General features: G+C 35.8%; 2 protein-coding genes across 4 annotated transcripts; both read left to right on the forward strand.

The window, feature by feature from the left end:
* Positions 1 to 296: 296 nt before the first annotated feature.
* Positions 297 to 4,613, forward strand: LOC131010350 (S-type anion channel SLAH4-like). Its single transcript, XM_057937840.1, has 2 exons — positions 297 to 1,261; positions 4,145 to 4,613. The coding sequence occupies exons 1-2, from the start codon at positions 485 to 487 to the stop codon at positions 4,442 to 4,444; spliced, it is 1,077 nt and encodes a 358-aa protein (XP_057793823.1). The 5' UTR covers positions 297 to 484; the 3' UTR covers positions 4,445 to 4,613.
* Positions 4,614 to 12,463: 7,850 nt separating this feature from the next.
* LOC131010306 (coatomer subunit alpha-1-like) lies at positions 12,464 to 18,630 on the forward strand. 3 transcript variants are annotated; one of them, XM_057937762.1, is made up of 4 exons: positions 12,464 to 12,729; positions 12,841 to 13,051; positions 14,010 to 14,507; positions 15,289 to 18,630. In XM_057937762.1, the coding sequence occupies exons 2-4, from the start codon at positions 12,844 to 12,846 to the stop codon at positions 18,234 to 18,236; spliced, it is 3,654 nt and encodes a 1,217-aa protein (XP_057793745.1). In that variant the 5' UTR covers positions 12,464 to 12,729; positions 12,841 to 12,843; the 3' UTR covers positions 18,237 to 18,630. The 3 variants fall into 3 exon arrangements, with proteins under 3 accessions (XP_057793745.1, XP_057793743.1, XP_057793744.1); XM_057937760.1 differs by having other exon boundaries at positions 12,571 to 12,729; positions 12,825 to 13,051; XM_057937761.1 differs by having other exon boundaries at positions 12,572 to 12,729; positions 12,810 to 13,051.
* Positions 18,631 to 19,023: the final 393 nt, after the last annotated feature.

A 19,023-nucleotide genomic window follows, 5' to 3' on the forward strand; every position in this document is an offset into this window, starting at 1 on the left:
AAAATGGAGTTTTGGGGGATTGAAGTCGACGAAAACGAGAATATATTATTATAAAGCTGGTGAAATTGTCGAAAGATTTTAATGCTTTCTAGGAATTTTTAACCTTGTAGGAATTAATTTTCATGTGAGACATGCCGCATGCGTATGACTGGGAAATGGAGCATGTTTAATTAATTAGTTGGAATTTAATTAACTCATGAACATGACATTGAAAATTTTATAGAGACGCCGCAAATCCTCCACTCGAGGAGATCTTAAAGTTGCAACTTGACCACTTTTATTTCAATTTTCTTTCCACAACAAAACAAATGACGCATCCACCACTTTTAAATTTTTAATTAATGTTGAAATAAACTATATATACTATATACACGATCCCTTTCTTTTTCCTGTTTTAATTATCTCACATATACGCACTTCATCTGTCAACTAGCTAGCTATATTAATAGTCAAAGTTATAGGCGCTTCTCTTCACAACACAAATATGGAGGTCGAAAGCTGTGCAAAATCCCCCATTAAAGATTTAGCCCTAGTAGCCATAACAAGAACTCATGCTGGTTATTTCAGAATAGCCCTTTCTCTTGGATGGCAAGCTTTACTATGGAAAATCCTACTCCGCGAGGCTGAAGATTCAAGAATAAAAATGTATTTCCTAACCATTCTATGGTCTTTCTCTCTCTTAATCCTGGTTGTTCTGTCTCTGCTGTACCTGCTACGATGCATCTTCTTGTTGGAGATGATCAAGGGCGAGTTCTCCCACCACGTGGGAGTGAACTACCTGTTCGCCCCCTGGATCTCGTGGCTGCTTATTCTGGAATCGGCCCCCTTCGTCACCCCCAAGCACGTCTCCTTCGTGGTGCTGTGGTGGGTCTTCGCCGCCCCCATCGTGCTTCTCGACGTCAAGATCTACGGCCAGTGGTTCACCAAGGGCAAGAGCTTCCTCACGGCGGTGGCCAACCCGAGCAGCCACCTGTCCGTGGTGGGGAACTTGGTCGGGGCGCGCGCCGCCTCCAAGATGGGGTGGCGGGAGGTGTCGCTCTTCCTCTTCTCGCTGGGGATGGTGCATTACCTCGTGCTCTTTGTCACGCTCTACCAGCGCCTCTCCGGCGGCGACCTGCTGCCCACCATTCTACGCCCGGTTTTCTTCCTCTTCTTCGCCGCGCCCAGCGTCGCCAGCCTCGCCTGGTACTCCATCTCCGGAAGCTTCGACACCGCCTCCAAGATGATGTTTTTCCTCTCGCTTTTTCTCTTTACGTCACTGGTTGGTATCTCATATTTTCTTTTTCGCTCACACCACATCGATATTCTCCTATCTTTTTCTTTCATTTCTCACTTATAATTATTTTTAAAGTCATAATTAATTCAATCTAAAGTTATTATATGAGTATAATTTTTAATTATAAAATAATGATATTAACATGGACACAATAAATTGTTCCATAGAAGATCTCATCCGCACTTATGCACACTACATGCATGTCTTACTAATTGAGTTATGCTTCATCGTCAAAGGATATTTTTATTAGATAATAAATTTTGTTGTAATTTTAAAATTTGATATATCTTTTGTTTATTTATTTATTTATATATTGGGGTATTACATAGTTGACGAAGCCGTATCAAATTTGCCTACTAATTGATTTAATTAAATTAAAATAGAAAAATAATTGCAGGTTGCCTTCAGTAGATATTGTTTGTAGCTGTATAAATATTATACTTTATCATCTCCGATGGTTAAGTGTTGTTTCTATATTACGACAGATGCTTTTAAATTAATATTTTATGTTATTTTTATTGAATAATTGACTAGATTTTCTTAAGTAACATTTTTTTGGGGGGAGGGGGTACCTACTATCAACATTTTTTTTTGTATCCACTGAATTAGAGACATAATTTTTTATTACTAGATTAGACACACACTTAGTAATTTTGTTTCAAATCATAGATGACATTAACTATATATTTTAAGTTCATTATACAGCTGGAATATTAATATAAATTATATTTTGTTTATGATACTTAATTTATAACCTGACCTGATGATAGGCACTTAGACTAAATGAAAAATAAATATGTTTATTAAATTTAAAAGGTAGTGTTTTTCTTGAAAAGCCTAGTCTAAATTTATGGTTCCAGACTTCCAGTCATAACATGATTTCATGAAAATAAAGGAAGATGAATTTTAAACCACTTATCATCCAACTGATTTTCACTTTTTTTCCGTTTTGCCACCTATATTTTTCTTGTTCATCGTTATCATCCAAACTTTTGAATTTTTTTTCAAAATATATACCCAGTAGGCAGCTCGACGTCCTTAATTAGAAATGTTTTTCACAAAATACTATATATATATATATTAGCCCAAAAATATGTGCATAGAAAAGGTAGAAATATGTCAAGTTATCTTTTTGTCATGAAATAGATTTAGAGATAAACTCAACCTTGTAACACGTCAACAAGAAAAGAGTTAGAAATTCCACTTAAAAGAAAAGTTATAAATTAAATAATATATGCTAGCAATTATGAAACAAAGTTTAGAGACAAATCCACTTTTTGTTATCAGCGAGAGTTTTGAAAAAATAATAGAATTCAATGGTAATCAACAAAAGAGTCAGATGAATAAAAGTGAAAAGAATATGAAAATTTCTAATGCTAAATCATACTATAAATATGTACTAGAATGTTAGTTAACTTTATTTTCAATTACAATATCTAAGTTGTTACTAACACTAGTACAATATATATGGCATATTCTTGTCTAGTTGCCCAATTAGATAGGCTTTCTTTATTGGTGTGGTCCAGTGTAGTTGAAATTATTTCTCTGAATAGGACCAAATTTTATTACAAGTTGTTTAATTTCCCCTCCTTTTCTTTTCTTTTCTTTTCTTTTCTACTCGTTAAAATAACAGACTTTTTTTTTTGAAACCATAAAAAAACAGACTTAATTATAGTAATTGATAAACCCCTTCATACAAGGGAGATAATTCGAACTAAACTTATCTCATATAAACGTGTTCAATATCAAAAATTAACTCGAACTGATTATCACTTTTCAGTCACAAAAATAATTCATTCCTCATATTAGGTACTCTCTAATATTTTACTCTGTATACCATATGTGTATACCTATTTTAGGTATTGTATATATAGTATTTAAATATGCCAATACAAATCACTTTCAGGTTTTAAATGAGCTGATGAAACGTTATGGCTTTTTTCGTCCTAACAAATATATACCTGCTTTAATTTATTAATGATTTTGATCACTAAATTAGAACACGCATTTACAAAGTCAATTTTGATATACATGAAATAGTAGATTACAAAAATAAACTTTCAATGTGACAATTGACCGACATAGTAAACAATTGCAATATCTCCCTCTAAAATCACTAAGTTAAGATTCTTAATTATATTCTTCTTCTTCTTCTTAGCATGTAATTTAGTAATTTACCATCAGTATATATATGTATCTATCAAAGAAATATCACATCAACGAATTAGTAGGCATACCAGTACGTACTACGTACTCACGTGTACACCCCTTAAAAAAATTGCATCTAATTACATGATTGTCATTCATATATCCACTATATACACATGGGATCCTCTATTCTATTATTGTTATTCTACGTTGTGTGACTCTCACATTTTACTTTCTTTTTTTATATAGTTTTTAATGTTTTTTCTTAATTTTAATTTATTATGATCTTTGTATGATTTTGAGTTAATTAACTAAGATTCACCAATTCAATTATCATCAGTAATTATGTTTTTATATTTTTTTAATTTTTTTTACTTAATAATTAATTATTAGGATTAATTAATATAAAGTTAGTATATATCTGTATTTTTAAATATTTCAATTTTTAGTGGCAAGTATTAATTAGAATTTACTATATAATAGTATTTTTTATTTTATAATAAATAATTATGAAAATAGTGAAATTAATAATGGGACACTATGAAGTGTGAAATACAACAAAATTCATAAGATATAGGAGATCTAATATTTTTTATTCTCACACAGTAAAATATATAATAAAAACATGAGAGTTCATGCATACAAACACTTAACGATGATTATAATATTGCTCCAGCTGATTGCTAACTAATAATTTACTTTGAAAAAAAAAAAAAAAAGATATGCAGGCCGTCTCTATTTAAGAAAGCAATGAGAAAATTCAACATAGCATGGTGGGCTTATTCGTACCCGATAACTATACTGGCTTTGGCTTCGACACGATACGCGCAAGAGGTCAACGATGTGGTCGCTCATGCCATTCGCTTCTTCCTATCAGCCTTGTCTGTTTTGGTCATATTTGGTCTGCTGCTTTTCACTGCTTTCCATCCCAAGTTGCTCTTGTCCGAAGACGATCCGCCTCTTCCTTCCACCGCCGCCGACGCTACTACTTTTCCTAATTACTATTTATCTACCAAATAGTTTACTCTCTCTATATTAAGTGTCAGCTATGTCTAAAATTACTTTTTTTCAAAGGAGAAAAAGTATATTGTTTTATTAAAAAAACTAGCATTTGCACTCGTGCATTGCACACGAGAAATACTGTTATATTTATTTTTGCTAATATATGAATACAAAGTATAATTAGTTAGTTTTTTTTTAATTATTGGAACAATAATACTTCCCCCGTCCTGCTTCAAATGATCCAAAAAAATTGGATACGAAGATTAAGAAATATGTGATAAAGGTGTAAAGTGGTGGTGGGACAATCCAAAAAGTAGTGTTAAATGCCTAATTTTATTTCTAAATTTGGGTTGAGTTATTTGAAGTGGAACAACCCAAAATATAAATTAGGTCATTTAAAGTGGGACGGAGGGAGTATTTAAAAAAAAAAGTGCATAGCTAAAATATTTAAACATGTAATTATAATATATATACAATTCAAGTCATTATATTTTTCAATCGAGAATTGACTCAAGATAAAATTCAACAAATATATATATTTCTATTGCTTAATTTTAATTGTTCTGAAATTCCAATTTTCATACACAAATTATATTGATGCGCGTGCGCATATATATAAGGGTAGGATTTATGGAGAATTATATTTTTCGAGAGAATGAAGAATAACGTATAAAGTTATAAATTTTACGAACAGACCAACATAACTAATGAACAGATGTATTAAGTAAATACAGTAAATATAGTGAAAATCTCGCCCCTATCAGGATTCGAACTCAGGCCAAAATCTTATTCATACGATACATTGATTTATTCACTGAAATCATAGACTTATTCGTTATTTTTTCACACATTCTCTATTCTCAAAATATTTAGCATTCTCCATGGATCTTCTCCCTATATATATATATATATATATATATATATATAGGGAGAAGATCCATGAAGTATGATAAGTAATTTGAGAATGAAGAATTAACAAGGGCCCTTGGATTTCGCAGATCATACGGTTAAGATAATTGACATTAATTAATTCAAAAATTATACTAAAGGTTAACTTGGTAATTTAATTTTATTTGTAACCGTCCTAAGTTTGACCGAATCATATTCATTTCGGTTGATTAGATTCATATCTTTATTTTGTGCTTTTTTTTTGTTTTTTTGCCTTTTTTAGTTTGGAAGATTATAGAATTAATTAAAAGATATGTTTCATATCCATATTTACATATATATAATATTATTTTCATTAAACTACTTCACATTGAATTAACGAGTATTAAATAAATCTGCATAGATTTCACTTAATTAATTTTTATATATTCTATTAATTTTTTTGTAATAAATTTAACAGAATTAACATATCTTATTTTTTGTACCTTTATTCAAAATGTTTCATGTTAATTATTTTAGTTTATAACAGTAAAAAAAAATTCTAATATTTTATTTTGATGTTCGTGAGTTTATTAAGCTTATTCAAAATGTTTTATGTTAATATTTTATGTCAGTTAAAAATTCGAATATTTTATTTACATGTTCGTAATTTTAATAAGCTTATTCGAAAAGTTTTATACTAATCAAATATCAATAATATTATTCAGGAATATAATATGTAACAAATAATCACAAATTTTCAATGAATAAAGCATAAAACATTTTATGTTTTATATCAGCAAGAAAAATTCGAATATTTTATGCAGATGTTCGTAATTTATTTATGTTTGTTCGAAATGTTATATATTAAATATTTTACGTAAGCAAGAAAAATTCGAATATTTTATTTAGATATTTATAAATTTTGCACGCTTGTTCGAAATATTTTATGCACAAAGCGTAATGTTAATCTTTTTTTTATAGGCTAATAATATCAATTAAACATGGTGGTGAAAAAAATAGGGATTAAAATAGGCTAATAATATCAACTAAAAGAAGCAGCATCTCAAGCTTTTCAGGTAAAGGAATCATGCATCATCGAGAGTTTATACAATTGGGCTGGAGACACATTCAATCACAGCAACATAAGTGGGAAATTAGTTTTATGTTTGCTTTGAAATATACTATATGCGAAAAATGATATTGGTATAATAAACATTTATACCAATCAAATTATCACCACTTGGGGCAAGTTGTCACGAATTTGAGCAATCGAAATGCAGAAACAAAATAGCATCAAATTCAAAGATTTTATTAGGAGACTCAGAACCAAAACTATCACTAATCACAAGTGGGCCTTCTCAAATTCTGTTGCCGTTGCGCCATGGCCGCTTCTGTTTTTTTGAGGTGTGCGAGCAGACCCGGGCCTCCTTCACCGGCAAGGCCGACGAGCCACCGTCTGCGCCGACTGCGACCGCGACATCCACTTCACCAACCCCTTCGTCTGCCGCCATGAGTGCGTTCCCGTGGCTGTGGTCCTCTTCTACAACTCAGCCACCAAGTTCTCGCCCCCTCCACCGAGCAGCAATTTCGTAGAAGAAGAAAGGGAATGAGAGACTAGAGAGAGAGAGAGAAAATATGGTAGTTTAGGAAGATTAGAGAGAGAGAAAACAATACACCTTAGGAAGGTGGAAGACGCGTGAAAGACGGGAAGTGGAGAATCTTCCAAATTTATCTTGTGGGTAAAATTCCGAATAACCCCCCAAAAACTGTAGAAACTCGACTGCAATAAATGAAACGCGGTTTTGTTTTTTAATCTCCTAAAAATCTGGCGCCGTTCGATTTGATAGATCTAATGGTACACAGTAATTCTCTATTCTCTACTAAACACTAATTCTCTATGGATCACTCCCCTATATATATATATTATATTTTGTAATTTCGATATTTTAATTAAATAACTTAAAGTCATATTTTTTTTTTATTGACAATCTTTTTTAACATATTTTTACTTATATATATGTACACATAATATATCTTTTAGTTTATTTTTTAATTAATCTCATAATATAAATAAGTGATTACTTATATTTTTAATATATAATTATTATGTAAATATAGATTTATAAAATAATTTTTTTTAGGGAAAAGAGGAAAAATTTATTGATCACACGAACATGGGAGATGGAAATGACCCACCACATTAATCGGGGGTTCAGTCCAAACATGGATGTGAAGAAAAATCTCTCGAAACTTTCGCTAAACTATGTGCGATAACATTAAGATCACGCTTAACATGAACAACACGAAAATCCGGCATATGCGCAAGCTCAGAACGACACATAGAGGCAATGACACCTATCTCCGAAATATTCCTCTCCGCCGAATTGATGACATCGCAGGCACGCTTACAATTCGATTCAACCACACCTCTTGCGTAACCAAGCCCCTTGATCCAGGACAAAGCTTCTTTTATCCCAACAAGCTCGCCTTCTTCCACACTTCAGCAGCCAGGAAGTTTGATAGAATGGCCGAGCACAAACTCCCCAAGATGGTTGCAAATTACAATGCCAACGCCCAGCGAGCGATCGGTTTCGAAAAACAAGCTGCGTCGACATTGCACTTAATAGAACCAGATTCCATCGTATGCCAACCCAAACACACAGCAGCAGAAGCCGAAGAAGAGCTGCGATTGGCAGCAGAAGCTCCAACGAACTTCCAGTCGGACCACGCCGTGGCAGCCCCTGAAGGGTTATATACTTAAAGCAACGCTTTTATGCTTGTATATATTGATACCTTATTCACTACTATTTTCCTATCTGAATTATTGTTATTGCATAATCCTATTATAGTCCAATTTATCTCATACTATAGATTATATGGTGTGTTGTAGATCACAGAAGATCATATAATTGGAAAAAGTTGAGATATAAATTGAGTTCACAATCGAGGCAACTATGGACGAGTTGCTGGTTTAGATTGTAGCATAAATGGATAAATAGTTTGTCTTGGCTATTTATTTATGCTAGTACCTTCGTGTATTGAACAGGATCACAGTGAGATGAATTCTTATATTCTGACTAATTAAGAATCAAGATCTCGGTGACTTAAATAGTCTTAACCTTAGTTGGATTAATCGGTGTGAATAATAGATTGACTATTGCTTTGATTTATCATGGGTGAGAGTTCTCTTGAAGCTCAATATACTCGATACTTTGGGTGATAGCAATTATTATTTGACATGCGATTATATTGCAATAAGGATCCGTGTCCTGCTAATAACAGGATGATAATATCCTCTCGAGAAACTTAATAAGTTTATCGTATTAAACCCTGCAGGTGGAATTAGTTCCGATACGATAATAAGTTTAAGTGGTAGCACTCGAGATGTCGTTTATAATTAAACGACTAATTAATTAATTAATTGATCGTCAGAGGAATTAATTAATTAATGGATATTCGATATCTTAAACACGGAGATTAATTAAGTCTAATACTAGCCCCGACTCACCTAAAGAATAAAGAGGTAATTCAGTATTAATTTTCTAGTGGAATAAATTAATACTAGTGTCTCGATTTATATTCTGGGCAGAATAAGAAAAATCGAGCACTGGGAGGCCAAACTTTATTCGAGCTAGTAGATCCCCGATTGGCCCAAATTAAGGCTTAAATCTCAAGTGGACAAACAATTCATTATCTCTAGATTCTTTCTCATTAATAATTGCTATTATTATTATCTTTTGCTATTTTAATCAAAAGTAAAATGGCAAACATAATAATTGCTATTATTATTATCTTTTGCTATTTTAATCAAAAGTAAAATGGCAAACATAATAATTGCTATTATTCTTATCTTTTGCTATTTTAATCAAAAGTAAAAGATAAGAATAATATGTGATATCATTCTTAAGAATGAACAATCACGTAGCAATTAGATATAATTTTGAGAAAGAGAGAAATTGAGAAAGAAAGAGATTGAGAGTGTTTGTTCATTGGAGTTGAGATAGGATTCGAAGATCGTTGCCATCCAACGTCGAATCTTGCCGTGGGAACAATTCGGAAGATCAACTCTGGAGTCGATCACTTCTCGTTTCGCAGGTATACTTCTTTTACTACCTTGTAGGATTATGGTTTTTGTATGTACTTGTTAAATATCCGAAATGGATCGTGGCCACACGAACCGTATATCAAAATATGGTTCCTACAGCCCCCAGACTACTCCATTTCTATCCCTCCATATTTGCCACATTAACATGATAGCTTTAACTTTAAAGTCTCCCTCCGGATGGCTCACGACCTTGAAAACCACTTCCTCAAAGGAGTCACTCCCATCAATGATAGGGTTCATAATACCCTGCAGGCCACTGATCCGCCAACATAAATAAATCATATTTGCGTACAGGTACAATACCAAAGAATACCTCCCAAGTCCCAATGTCATTCAACAACAAATTTAATTTCAATATAAACTCCAGTTCACGAATTAAATTTACAAAATTCAGAGAATAGAGATAGAGTAATAAAATAAAATCTAACCACAAATTACACAGCAATGGAGGAGTTGACAACAAGTCGATTCGTGTGGGTAAAAGAAGAATTAGTTTTGCGTTATACTGTAGAGAAAAAGATGAATTTTAGGGCTAATAAGTCATGCACAAATAAAAAATCTGATCCCATTACCCCAATATATCTAATTACTATATTTATTTATTATAAATTATAATTATAAATATAAAATTATTAAAATACCCATCACTTTTTTCAAAATTTCAGAGGGGCCCATGCCCCCCATGGACGCAACAACCAAGATCGCATCAACCAAAAAAGTTTCAACTGAGAAACGAGCATGTTTTTCCATATAGTGTGGGTGGGTAAGGCTTTTCTATGTTTTTTGTGTCTTGTTTGGGAGGCTGGTGAGTTAGCCCCTTCTCAACCCAAGCAAAGCAAAGTGTGTGGGTTGGGGCCCGACTACATGCCTTCATAGTCCTTTTGTATGAAGTTAAGCATGTTATGAATTCTTTAGTCATTTTGAGCATCATAGCTCCTTTGTGTTTTTACACTGTGTAAGTAATTAGAATTCTTAGTTTGTGCAAAATTGTATGTAGACAAGTATGACAAATTAAATTGAGGTTGCCTTGTGAGATTTGATCATAAATATTGAACACATCATGACCAACACAACTTTTATTTTTTATGTGTTATGTGACGATCTCATCTAAGGTAAAGCTATAACTTGCTTGCATCTCTTATTGAGACCCTATGGACTAAGATTAAAATGCTCACATGACTTAGGTAATTGTTTTTCGGGTTAATGGCCTGTAAAACCACGAACTTTGAGCGAATTCTGGTTTTAACTTCTAACAAAAGATTCTGCCTGTAAAACCACGAACTTTAAAATCTTTCTGATTTTGACTACGGGATAAATTTTCGGCTAAAAATAGGCTGAGTTGGCAGCCTGAAATCCAGCGTGGCATAATCGACGATGACACAAAACGACGTTGTTCTTTTAAAAATACAAAACAAAGTCATTTAACTTAAAAATATGAATTTTGCATCTTATTAAAAGAATTCTACAGAGATGTTACTTAGAAGCTATTTATATTTTCTCCAATCCACTTGATTCCACCGAATGCCAAAATAATTTAAAAATAAATAGGGCTATTATAATAATAGGATGAAAGATAAGAAAGCAATTAGAGGAAATGACCGAAATGATTCTTACTAATGACCTAAGCAATTGCCCAAGGATTCCACCGAATAGTTGATGATTTCTTACTTGAATGCTTCCTCCGACTCTGAAGAGATTTTGGGAGAAATGACTAAATGAAATAGATTTTGAGAATTAGGGCATTTAATTAGAAGATTTTGCGGGAAATGACTAAAGGAAATAGATTAAAATGTCACATAAGCAGTCGAAAATTTATTCCGTAGTCAAAATCAAAAAGATTTCAAAGTTCATGGTTTTACAAACAGAATTTTTTGTTAGAGGTTAAAATCAGAATTCGCTCAAAGTTCGTGATTTTACAGGCCATTAACCCTTACTATTATGACATCAAAAATAAAGAAACAATAGGGCCGAATGGCCCTATTGAGCATACAAAATCAAAATTTAGCCCTAAATCTAAAAACATCAAAATTTAGCCATTAATTAGGTGGGATGCCTAATTTGCCCTTCCTACCCATCGCATTGTAGCTTTCGATTTGACCCAATCGCTTTGGCGCTCCTCGATTTGTTCCGGCGTAGTTTCGCAGACGCAGACGGAGGGCTCTCACATAGAGCGGCCGTGGTTGCTAGCGCGGTGGAGAAAGCGAGCTGCGTCGCGGAGGCCAAGGAAGCGGGAGCGATTGCTGGGGCTCTGGTCGCCAAGCAAAGGCGTAGTGTTGACGGTGGCTGCCGCCGTGGGCGACGATGGGCTGTCGTTGTTCGATGACATCATTTCGATTGAGGGAATTTCGAGTTTCTGATTTTTTCTAATTTTATTGGGCGTGTCTGGGATGATTTTTTGGATTTGATCTGATGAGGCGGCGGCGGTGGATCTGATCTGATCGTTGCGCCGCCTCCTCCATCGGCAGATCTGATCTCCGCCTCCTTCGATTTCAGCCATTGACAGATCTGATCTGATCTGATCTGTGCTGCACGTATGGCACTTATGGCATTATTAGTGCCATAAGTGCATAAGTGCACACTTCCCCATAGGGTTTAGATATTCCATTTAGGGTTTAAATGATGTTGTTGTTTCTGTATTTGTGTTGCACGTATGGCACTTATGGCACTATTAGTGCCATAAGTGCCCAAATGACCATTTTACTTAGTTTTATTTTGAATTTCCGTTGGCACTTTTGGCACTATTAGTGCCAAAAGTGCCAACGGAAATTCAAAATAAAACTAAGTAAAATCTTGGCACTTATGGCACTAATAGTGCCATAAGTGCCTAACCCGACCCGGCACGCGACCCGCGTGTCTGATCCTACCCGGTACGCCTCATTAAGGGTAAAAACGTCCAAATCAATAAAAATGACCAAATTTTGTGTTTTTTCAATGTGTGACCATAAATTGTGTTTTATGCTTTATTTTGGCTACTTCAAAATTTTACTCAAAAATAAATGTGAAAGTAGACGAAATTTCTTATCTTAACATACCAGAAAATACAACAATGTTGTCAAAGAATTGTCATCCCACCAATCAAAATTGAGAAAATTTAGTCATAAGACAAGTAGATGAAAACCGTCATTAAATGAAAAAGAATTTCCACCCCACTATATATAGAAATTAAAATTTCAACTCTCCGATCCAAACACTCCCCCTCTCCAGTAGAGTAGATCCACCAGGTACAGCGACGAAAAGAAATGAAAATTAAGCGCAGTTGAAATTCATATATTCCGCATCACAATTTATACCTGCAATTCATCAAGAGTTCTTCACGGATCTAAATCAGGTTAAGATCAAGAATCTGAGTTAGGGTTTTAGAATTTTTTGATTGAATCCGTATCGCAATTTCTCCTGTTCTTATTTCAGTGTGTGTAAATTTAGAGACGAAGAATTGTAGGAAATGTTGACGAAGTTCGAGACGAAGAGTAATAGAGTTAAAGGGCTGAGCTTCCACAGCAAGCGGCCATGGATCTTGGCGAGTCTGCACAGTGGCGTCATCCAGCTCTGGGATTACCGCATGGGCACTCTCATTGATCGCTTCGACGAGCACGATGGTCCCGTTCGTGGCGTTCATTTCCATAAATCTCAGCCACTGTTCGTTTCTGGAGGTCTGATTTGTTATTGCGGTTGATTGTTTTCTTTTGTGTTTTACCTCTAATTTGCTTGTTGTTTTGCATTATCATCACTTGTCTAGAATGGTTAGAAATTGTTCGGATTGTTCCGTGTATTTATCGATAGTGTTTAAGATTATGGATCTACGGGTGTATGCTAGTTGTTGATGACAGGATCTATTAGTCCGCAGGATCAGTGGCTTTTGGCTGTTTGGATTTGAATTAAACTGTCGTAATGTGCTTCTATCACTGAAAATTTTGAAAGGGACAACTTGTACTAACCGTTGTCTGTTTTAACTTGCTGGTCGAGAACTAGAATTTGTGAGTGAATGTTGATCTGGTGATGCAGGCAACCTATGGATGAACTAGTGTTTCACTTAGGCTCTATGTGGTCTTACAAATTTTGGAATTGACACAAGTTCGATATCTTATCTTTAAGAATTGAAAATGGGGTCAAATAATCCATTATTAAATTAAGTCTCTAGTTATAGGAGTTTTGATCTGTTGTGAAATCTGATCTGTGATAGAAGCATACTACCTATTCTTTTTACTACTAGGAAGTATTGTTCTTGGACATGATTCAACTTAAGGAAGCATATCTCACCATTTGCAGATAGAAACTTGCCAACGTCCAATTTTATGTTCTTGTGAGAGCTTCAATATTTATCCACATGTCTTGTCTCAGTCTTATGTGTAATTATTCATTTATTCTAGCCACATTTAAGTTTTAATATGACTTATTTTGCTATTAATTTGTAAAGGTGGATAGTTCTTGTTCTTCCTTCAGTTGATCTTACTCTTCTATGAAGACTATACCAACTTGTGAATTACTTACTGCATGTATGTGGATTTCTTTTATATTTTCAGACATACAAACATGTTATTCTTTAGCGGAAGATTTTCTTTTATCTTTATTGGAGAAGCAATATCACATGTTTAAAAACTGTTCTTCCAGGTGATGATTACAAAATCAAGGTGTGGAATTACAAATTGCACCGGTGTCTATTTACTCTCCTTGGTCATCTTGATTACATCCGCACAGTTCAGTTTCATCATGAATATCCCTGGATTGTCAGTGCAAGTGATGATCAGACAATTAGAATATGGAACTGGCAGTCTCGAACTTGCATTTCGGTGTTGACAGGGCACAACCATTATGTTATGTGTGCCTCATTTCATCCCAAAGAAGATCTTGTTGTTTCAGCCTCTTTGGATCAGACCGTCCGTGTTTGGGATATTGGTACCTTGAGGAAAAAATCCACCGTGTCTCCTGCTGATGACATTCTACGACTGTCGCAAATGAATGCAGATTTCTTTGGAGGGGTTGATGCTGTTGTCAAGTATGTCCTGGAAGGCCATGATCGAGGGGTTAACTGGGCTTCCTTTCACCCCACTCTCCCTTTGATTGTTTCTGGTGCAGATGATCGCCAAGTTAAAATCTGGCGTATGAATGGTATGCTGATAACAATTTCTTATTTTGTGGGTTTATACTTTAGCTATAGTATTTATTTGGATGATAAATGCTGGCATTTAGAAAAACCATTGATAGATGTATATTTAGTCTGTGACTGCATAGTCTGGTGGTGGGTAGGCATTTTTCCTGTTGAAGGATGTTTTGGGTCTCAGTCCCCCAATGAACCACAATTGTGACTTGGAATCTACTGGTTCCCATAATGCATTCCTTACAGCTAATGCTATAATATGTTTATTCCTGTCATGTATAAACTCGTATGCCATGCTTTGTATTTGCCTGATCTCAGTTCTTGATATACAGGTAGGGGTCCCCAAAAATCACCAGGATAATTGGTAGCTTGAATGTGTGTGTGAAGGTTTCTTCTACATGTGGTTCATCACATATACTTAAAACACCTTAAAATTTCACCTTGTAAATTTCTTTAAAATAAGATATTAACAAACCCAGTCAAAATAATTGGTTTTTAGATGATTGATATGCTATCAATTCTATGAGTAGCAGAATGATAAGATTGGAGGTTGGTATGGATTTAGGTGAAGTTTATACTAAATGTTCTGGTTCAGTTTATCCTTTCTGAACTGAAGAAATATCTTGTCAAAATTTTCTTATTTAGCTTCATTTTAATTCCTTGCTTGGAACTGGACATATGGACTTCCTTCTGTCTGAGACATCTTATAGTCTAATGGAAACTCATGTAATGCTATGTGTAATGTGTTTCTAGTGGTCGAAAACTGATTTCTCCTACATTTACATTTCTTAGATACAAAGGCTTGGGAGGTAGACACGTTGAGAGGCCACATGAACAATGTGTCGTGTGTTCTGTTCCATGCAAGGCAGGATATCATTGTATCGAATTCCGAAGACAAGAGTATTCGAGTTTGGGATGCTACTAAAAGAACTGGCCTGCAGACTTTTCGTAGGGAGCATGACAGGTTCTGGATCCTTTCAGCCCATCCTGAGATGAACCTTCTGGCTGCTGGTCATGACAGTGGAATGATTGTCTTTAAATTGGAGAGAGAACGACCTGCCTTCTCTGTCAGTGCTGATTCACTGTTCTATGTCAAGGACAGGTTTTTACGTGTTTTTGAGTATTCAACTCAAAAAGATACTCAACTGATCCCTATACGCCGTCCTGGTTCTAATAATTTGAATCAAGCACCTCGGATACTTTCTTATAGTCCCACTGAAAATGCTGTTTTGGTCTGTTCAGACACAGATGGGGGATCATATGAACTCTACATTATCCCCAAGGATAGCTATGGAAGAGGTGATGTAGTTCAAGATGCAAAAAGGGGTACTGGGGGTTCAGCTGTTTTTATTGCCCGAAATAGGTTTGCCGTGCTTGAGAGAAGCACGAACCAAGTTCTGGTCAAGAACCTTAGAAATGAAGTAGTGAAAAAGAGTGCTCTGCCCATTGCTACTGATGCAATCTTCTATGCGGGCACAGGAAATTTGCTGTGCAGGTCAGACGACAAGATAGTCATATTTGATCTGCAACAAAGGATTGTTCTCGGTGATCTTCAGACATCTTTTGTGAGATATGTGGTTTGGTCTTCGGATATGGAGAGTGTTGCTTTACTTAGCAAACACTCAATAGTTATTGCGGATAAAAAGCTTGTTCACCGTTGCACCCTTCATGAGACTATTCGTGTAAAAAGTGGAGCTTGGGATGATAATGGAGTCTTCATCTACACAACTTTGACCCACATCAAGTACTGCCTGCCGAATGGGGACAGTGGAATCATCAAGACGCTTGATGTCCCTGTGTACATGACAAAGATATATGGTAGCACAATCTTTTGCTTGGACCGAGATGGGAAAAGCCGTCCTATAATTATTGATTCTACAGAATATATTTTTAAGCTATCCCTGCTGCGAAAGAGGTATGACCAAGTTATGAGCATGATTAAGAATTCTGAGTTATGTGGACAGGCCATGATTGCTTATCTGCAGCAGAAGGGCTTCCCGCAAGTTGCTCTTTATTTTGTGAAAGATGAGAGAACACGCTTTAACTTAGCCCTTGAAAGTGGTAATATTGAGAAGGCACTTGAATCTGCCAAAAAGATTGATGAGAAAGATTACTGGTACAGGCTTGGTGTGGAGGCTCTTCGGCAGGGTAATGCTGGGATAGTTGAATACGCATACCAAAAGACAAAGAACTTTGAGAGATTGTCTTTCCATTACCTGATAACTGGTAATCTGGACAAATTGTCCAAAATGATGAAAATTGCTGAAGTCAAGAATGAAGTCATGGGCCAGTTTCATGATGCACTCTATCTTGGTGATGTGAAGGAGCGTGTTAAGATTTTGGAGAATGCAGGTCACTTGCCTCTTGCATATATCACAGCTTCACTCCATGGGCTCCATGATATTGCAGAGCATCTTGCTTCTAATCTGGGAGAGAATCTTCCTTCTCTTCCAGAGGGGAAGAAAGCTTCACTTCTAATACCTCCGAGTCCAGTGTTATGTGCTGGAGATTGGCCTTTGTTAATGGTCAGTAAAGGCATATTTGAAGGTGGCCTTGATGAGGCAGGTAGGGGTGTTGTTGAAGATTATGAAGAGGCAGTAGATGCTGATTGGGGTGAGGCTCTGGATATTGGTGAGGTGGATGACATGAAGAATGGAGACATTGGCATGGTAGTGGAGGAAGAAGATTTGCATGAAGAGAATGATGAGGAGGGCGGGTGGGATCTCGAAGATCTTGATCTGCCTCCGGAAACGCCAGAGGCAGCTACTATTGCACGTTCGTCAGTGTTTGTTGCTCCCTCCCCTGGTATGCCCGTGAGCCAGATTTGGGTCCAGAGATCATCTCTAGCTGCTGAACATGCAGCTGCTGGGAACTTTGACACAGCAATGCGCTTATTGCACCGGCAATTGGGAATAAGGAATTTCTCCCCTCTGCGATCACAATTTATTGATCTTCACATGGGCAGTCATACCTATTTACCTGGTTGTACCTCGGCACCGGTGGTATCTGTTGCAGTAGAAAGGGGTTGGAGTGAGTCAGCAAGTCCAAATGTCCGAGGACCTCCTGCACTTGTGTTCAATTTCTCCCAATTGGATGAAAAGGTCAGAGCCGGTTACAAGGCTACCACTGCTGGAAAGTTTTCTGATGCTCTTAAACATTTCATGTCAATTCTGCACACAATTCCACTGATTGTGGTTGAAACAAGGAGAGAAGTTGATGAAGTCAAGGAGTTGGTTATTATTGTAAAGGAATATGTTCTTAGTTTAAAAATGGAACTCAAGAGGAGAGAACTGAGAGACAATCCAGTACGTCAGCAGGAGCTTGCTGCTTATTTCACTCATTGTAACCTCCAGCCACCACACATGAGACTTGCTCTGTTGAATGCTATGACTGTTTGCTACAAGGCACAAAATCTGAGCACTGCAGCCAACTTTGCCCGACGACTTCTGGAGACCAATCCAAGTAATGAGAACCAAGCCAGAACAGCCCGCCAGGTTCTGCAGGCAGCTGAGAGGAACATGACCGATGCCACTCAACTGAACTACGACTTCAGAAATCCTTTTGTGGTCTGTGGGGCCACATTTGTCCCAATTTACAGAGGACAGAAAGATGTAACCTGCCCATATTGCACTGCACATTTCGTTCCATCTCAACAAGGTCAGCTCTGTGCTGTTTGTGACCTTGCAGAGATTGAATGTGATGCATCGGGCTTGCTGTGCTCTCCTTCGCAGATCAGATGATACAGCTTCACTCAATGCTTGTTTGTAGCCTTCACCATCAGAGAAATTAACTAAGTCAATGGATGGGTCTCCAGCTCGAGAAACTGAACATAAGCAAAGTCTTTACTGGATCACATATGTTCTATATCCGTCTTCCTTTGCCAACATTATCTGAAACTTCCACCTCGTCACTGTTTCGGGTTTTGATCATTACAGTTTTCTTTGTAATAAAGCCATCAAAGATTTTTCGCTTCAACCATTCTTATGCCGTCTGGGAATTTAGTGTGCCTGCCTAAATGCGCCTATGTCGTCGCCTTCTGTTCTTTAGAGTATGTTTGTTATTTTTTGCAGTTGTAATAGACATTTTTTCCTACCATATTCACTCTATTTAATTTTAGTACAACTATCTCACTAAGCTTCATATATGTAGTTTTATTCTTTTAAGTTGGTATCTGAGAATTGAGATGATGGTTTTCTGATACGAGTATTTACCTTGTTACCCAGGCAGTTTTAATGTTAATATTAACTGTCTCTTCTCGAGTGTTGGATAAGGCCCATAAGGATAACAATGCTTCATCTGCAAGTGAAAATAAAAGTTTTCATTTTGGGTAAGTATAGGATCTTGAATAAAGTTTTCATTTTGAGTAAATATCGAATGTTTTGTGTTAGTGTTCTGATTTGCTCTTTATCAGTTTTAGTAATTAAGATGGATGATGAATTTTTCTCAGACATGATTCACATGACATATCGTTGTTAAGTTTTATCTATATCTATATAAAAATAGAGATAAATATCACTTTAAATTTCA

The sequence above is a fragment of the Salvia miltiorrhiza genome, chromosome 2, assembly GCF_028751815.1.
Source record: "Salvia miltiorrhiza cultivar Shanhuang (shh) chromosome 2, IMPLAD_Smil_shh, whole genome shotgun sequence".
Lineage (NCBI taxonomy): Eukaryota > Viridiplantae > Streptophyta > Magnoliopsida > Lamiales > Lamiaceae > Salvia > Salvia miltiorrhiza.

Excerpts from the sequence above, each read along its gene's own strand:
- LOC131010306 (XM_057937762.1), top strand. The coding sequence starts at position 12,844 with ATGTTGACGAAGTTCGAGACGAAGAGTAATAGAGTTAAAGGGCTGAGC. Across the intron at positions 13,052-14,009 it reads GCCACTGTTCGTTTCTGGAG|GTGATGATTACAAAATCAAG; the intron begins GTCTGATTTGTT and ends CTGTTCTTCCAG. Across the intron at positions 14,508-15,288 it reads TAAAATCTGGCGTATGAATG|ATACAAAGGCTTGGGAGGTA; the intron begins GTATGCTGATAA and ends TACATTTCTTAG.
- LOC131010350 (XM_057937840.1), top strand. The coding sequence starts at position 485 with ATGGAGGTCGAAAGCTGTGCAAAATCCCCCATTAAAGATTTAGCCCTA. Across the intron at positions 1,262-4,144 it reads TTTTTCTCTTTACGTCACTG|ATATGCAGGCCGTCTCTATT; the intron begins GTTGGTATCTCA and ends AAAAAAAAAAAG.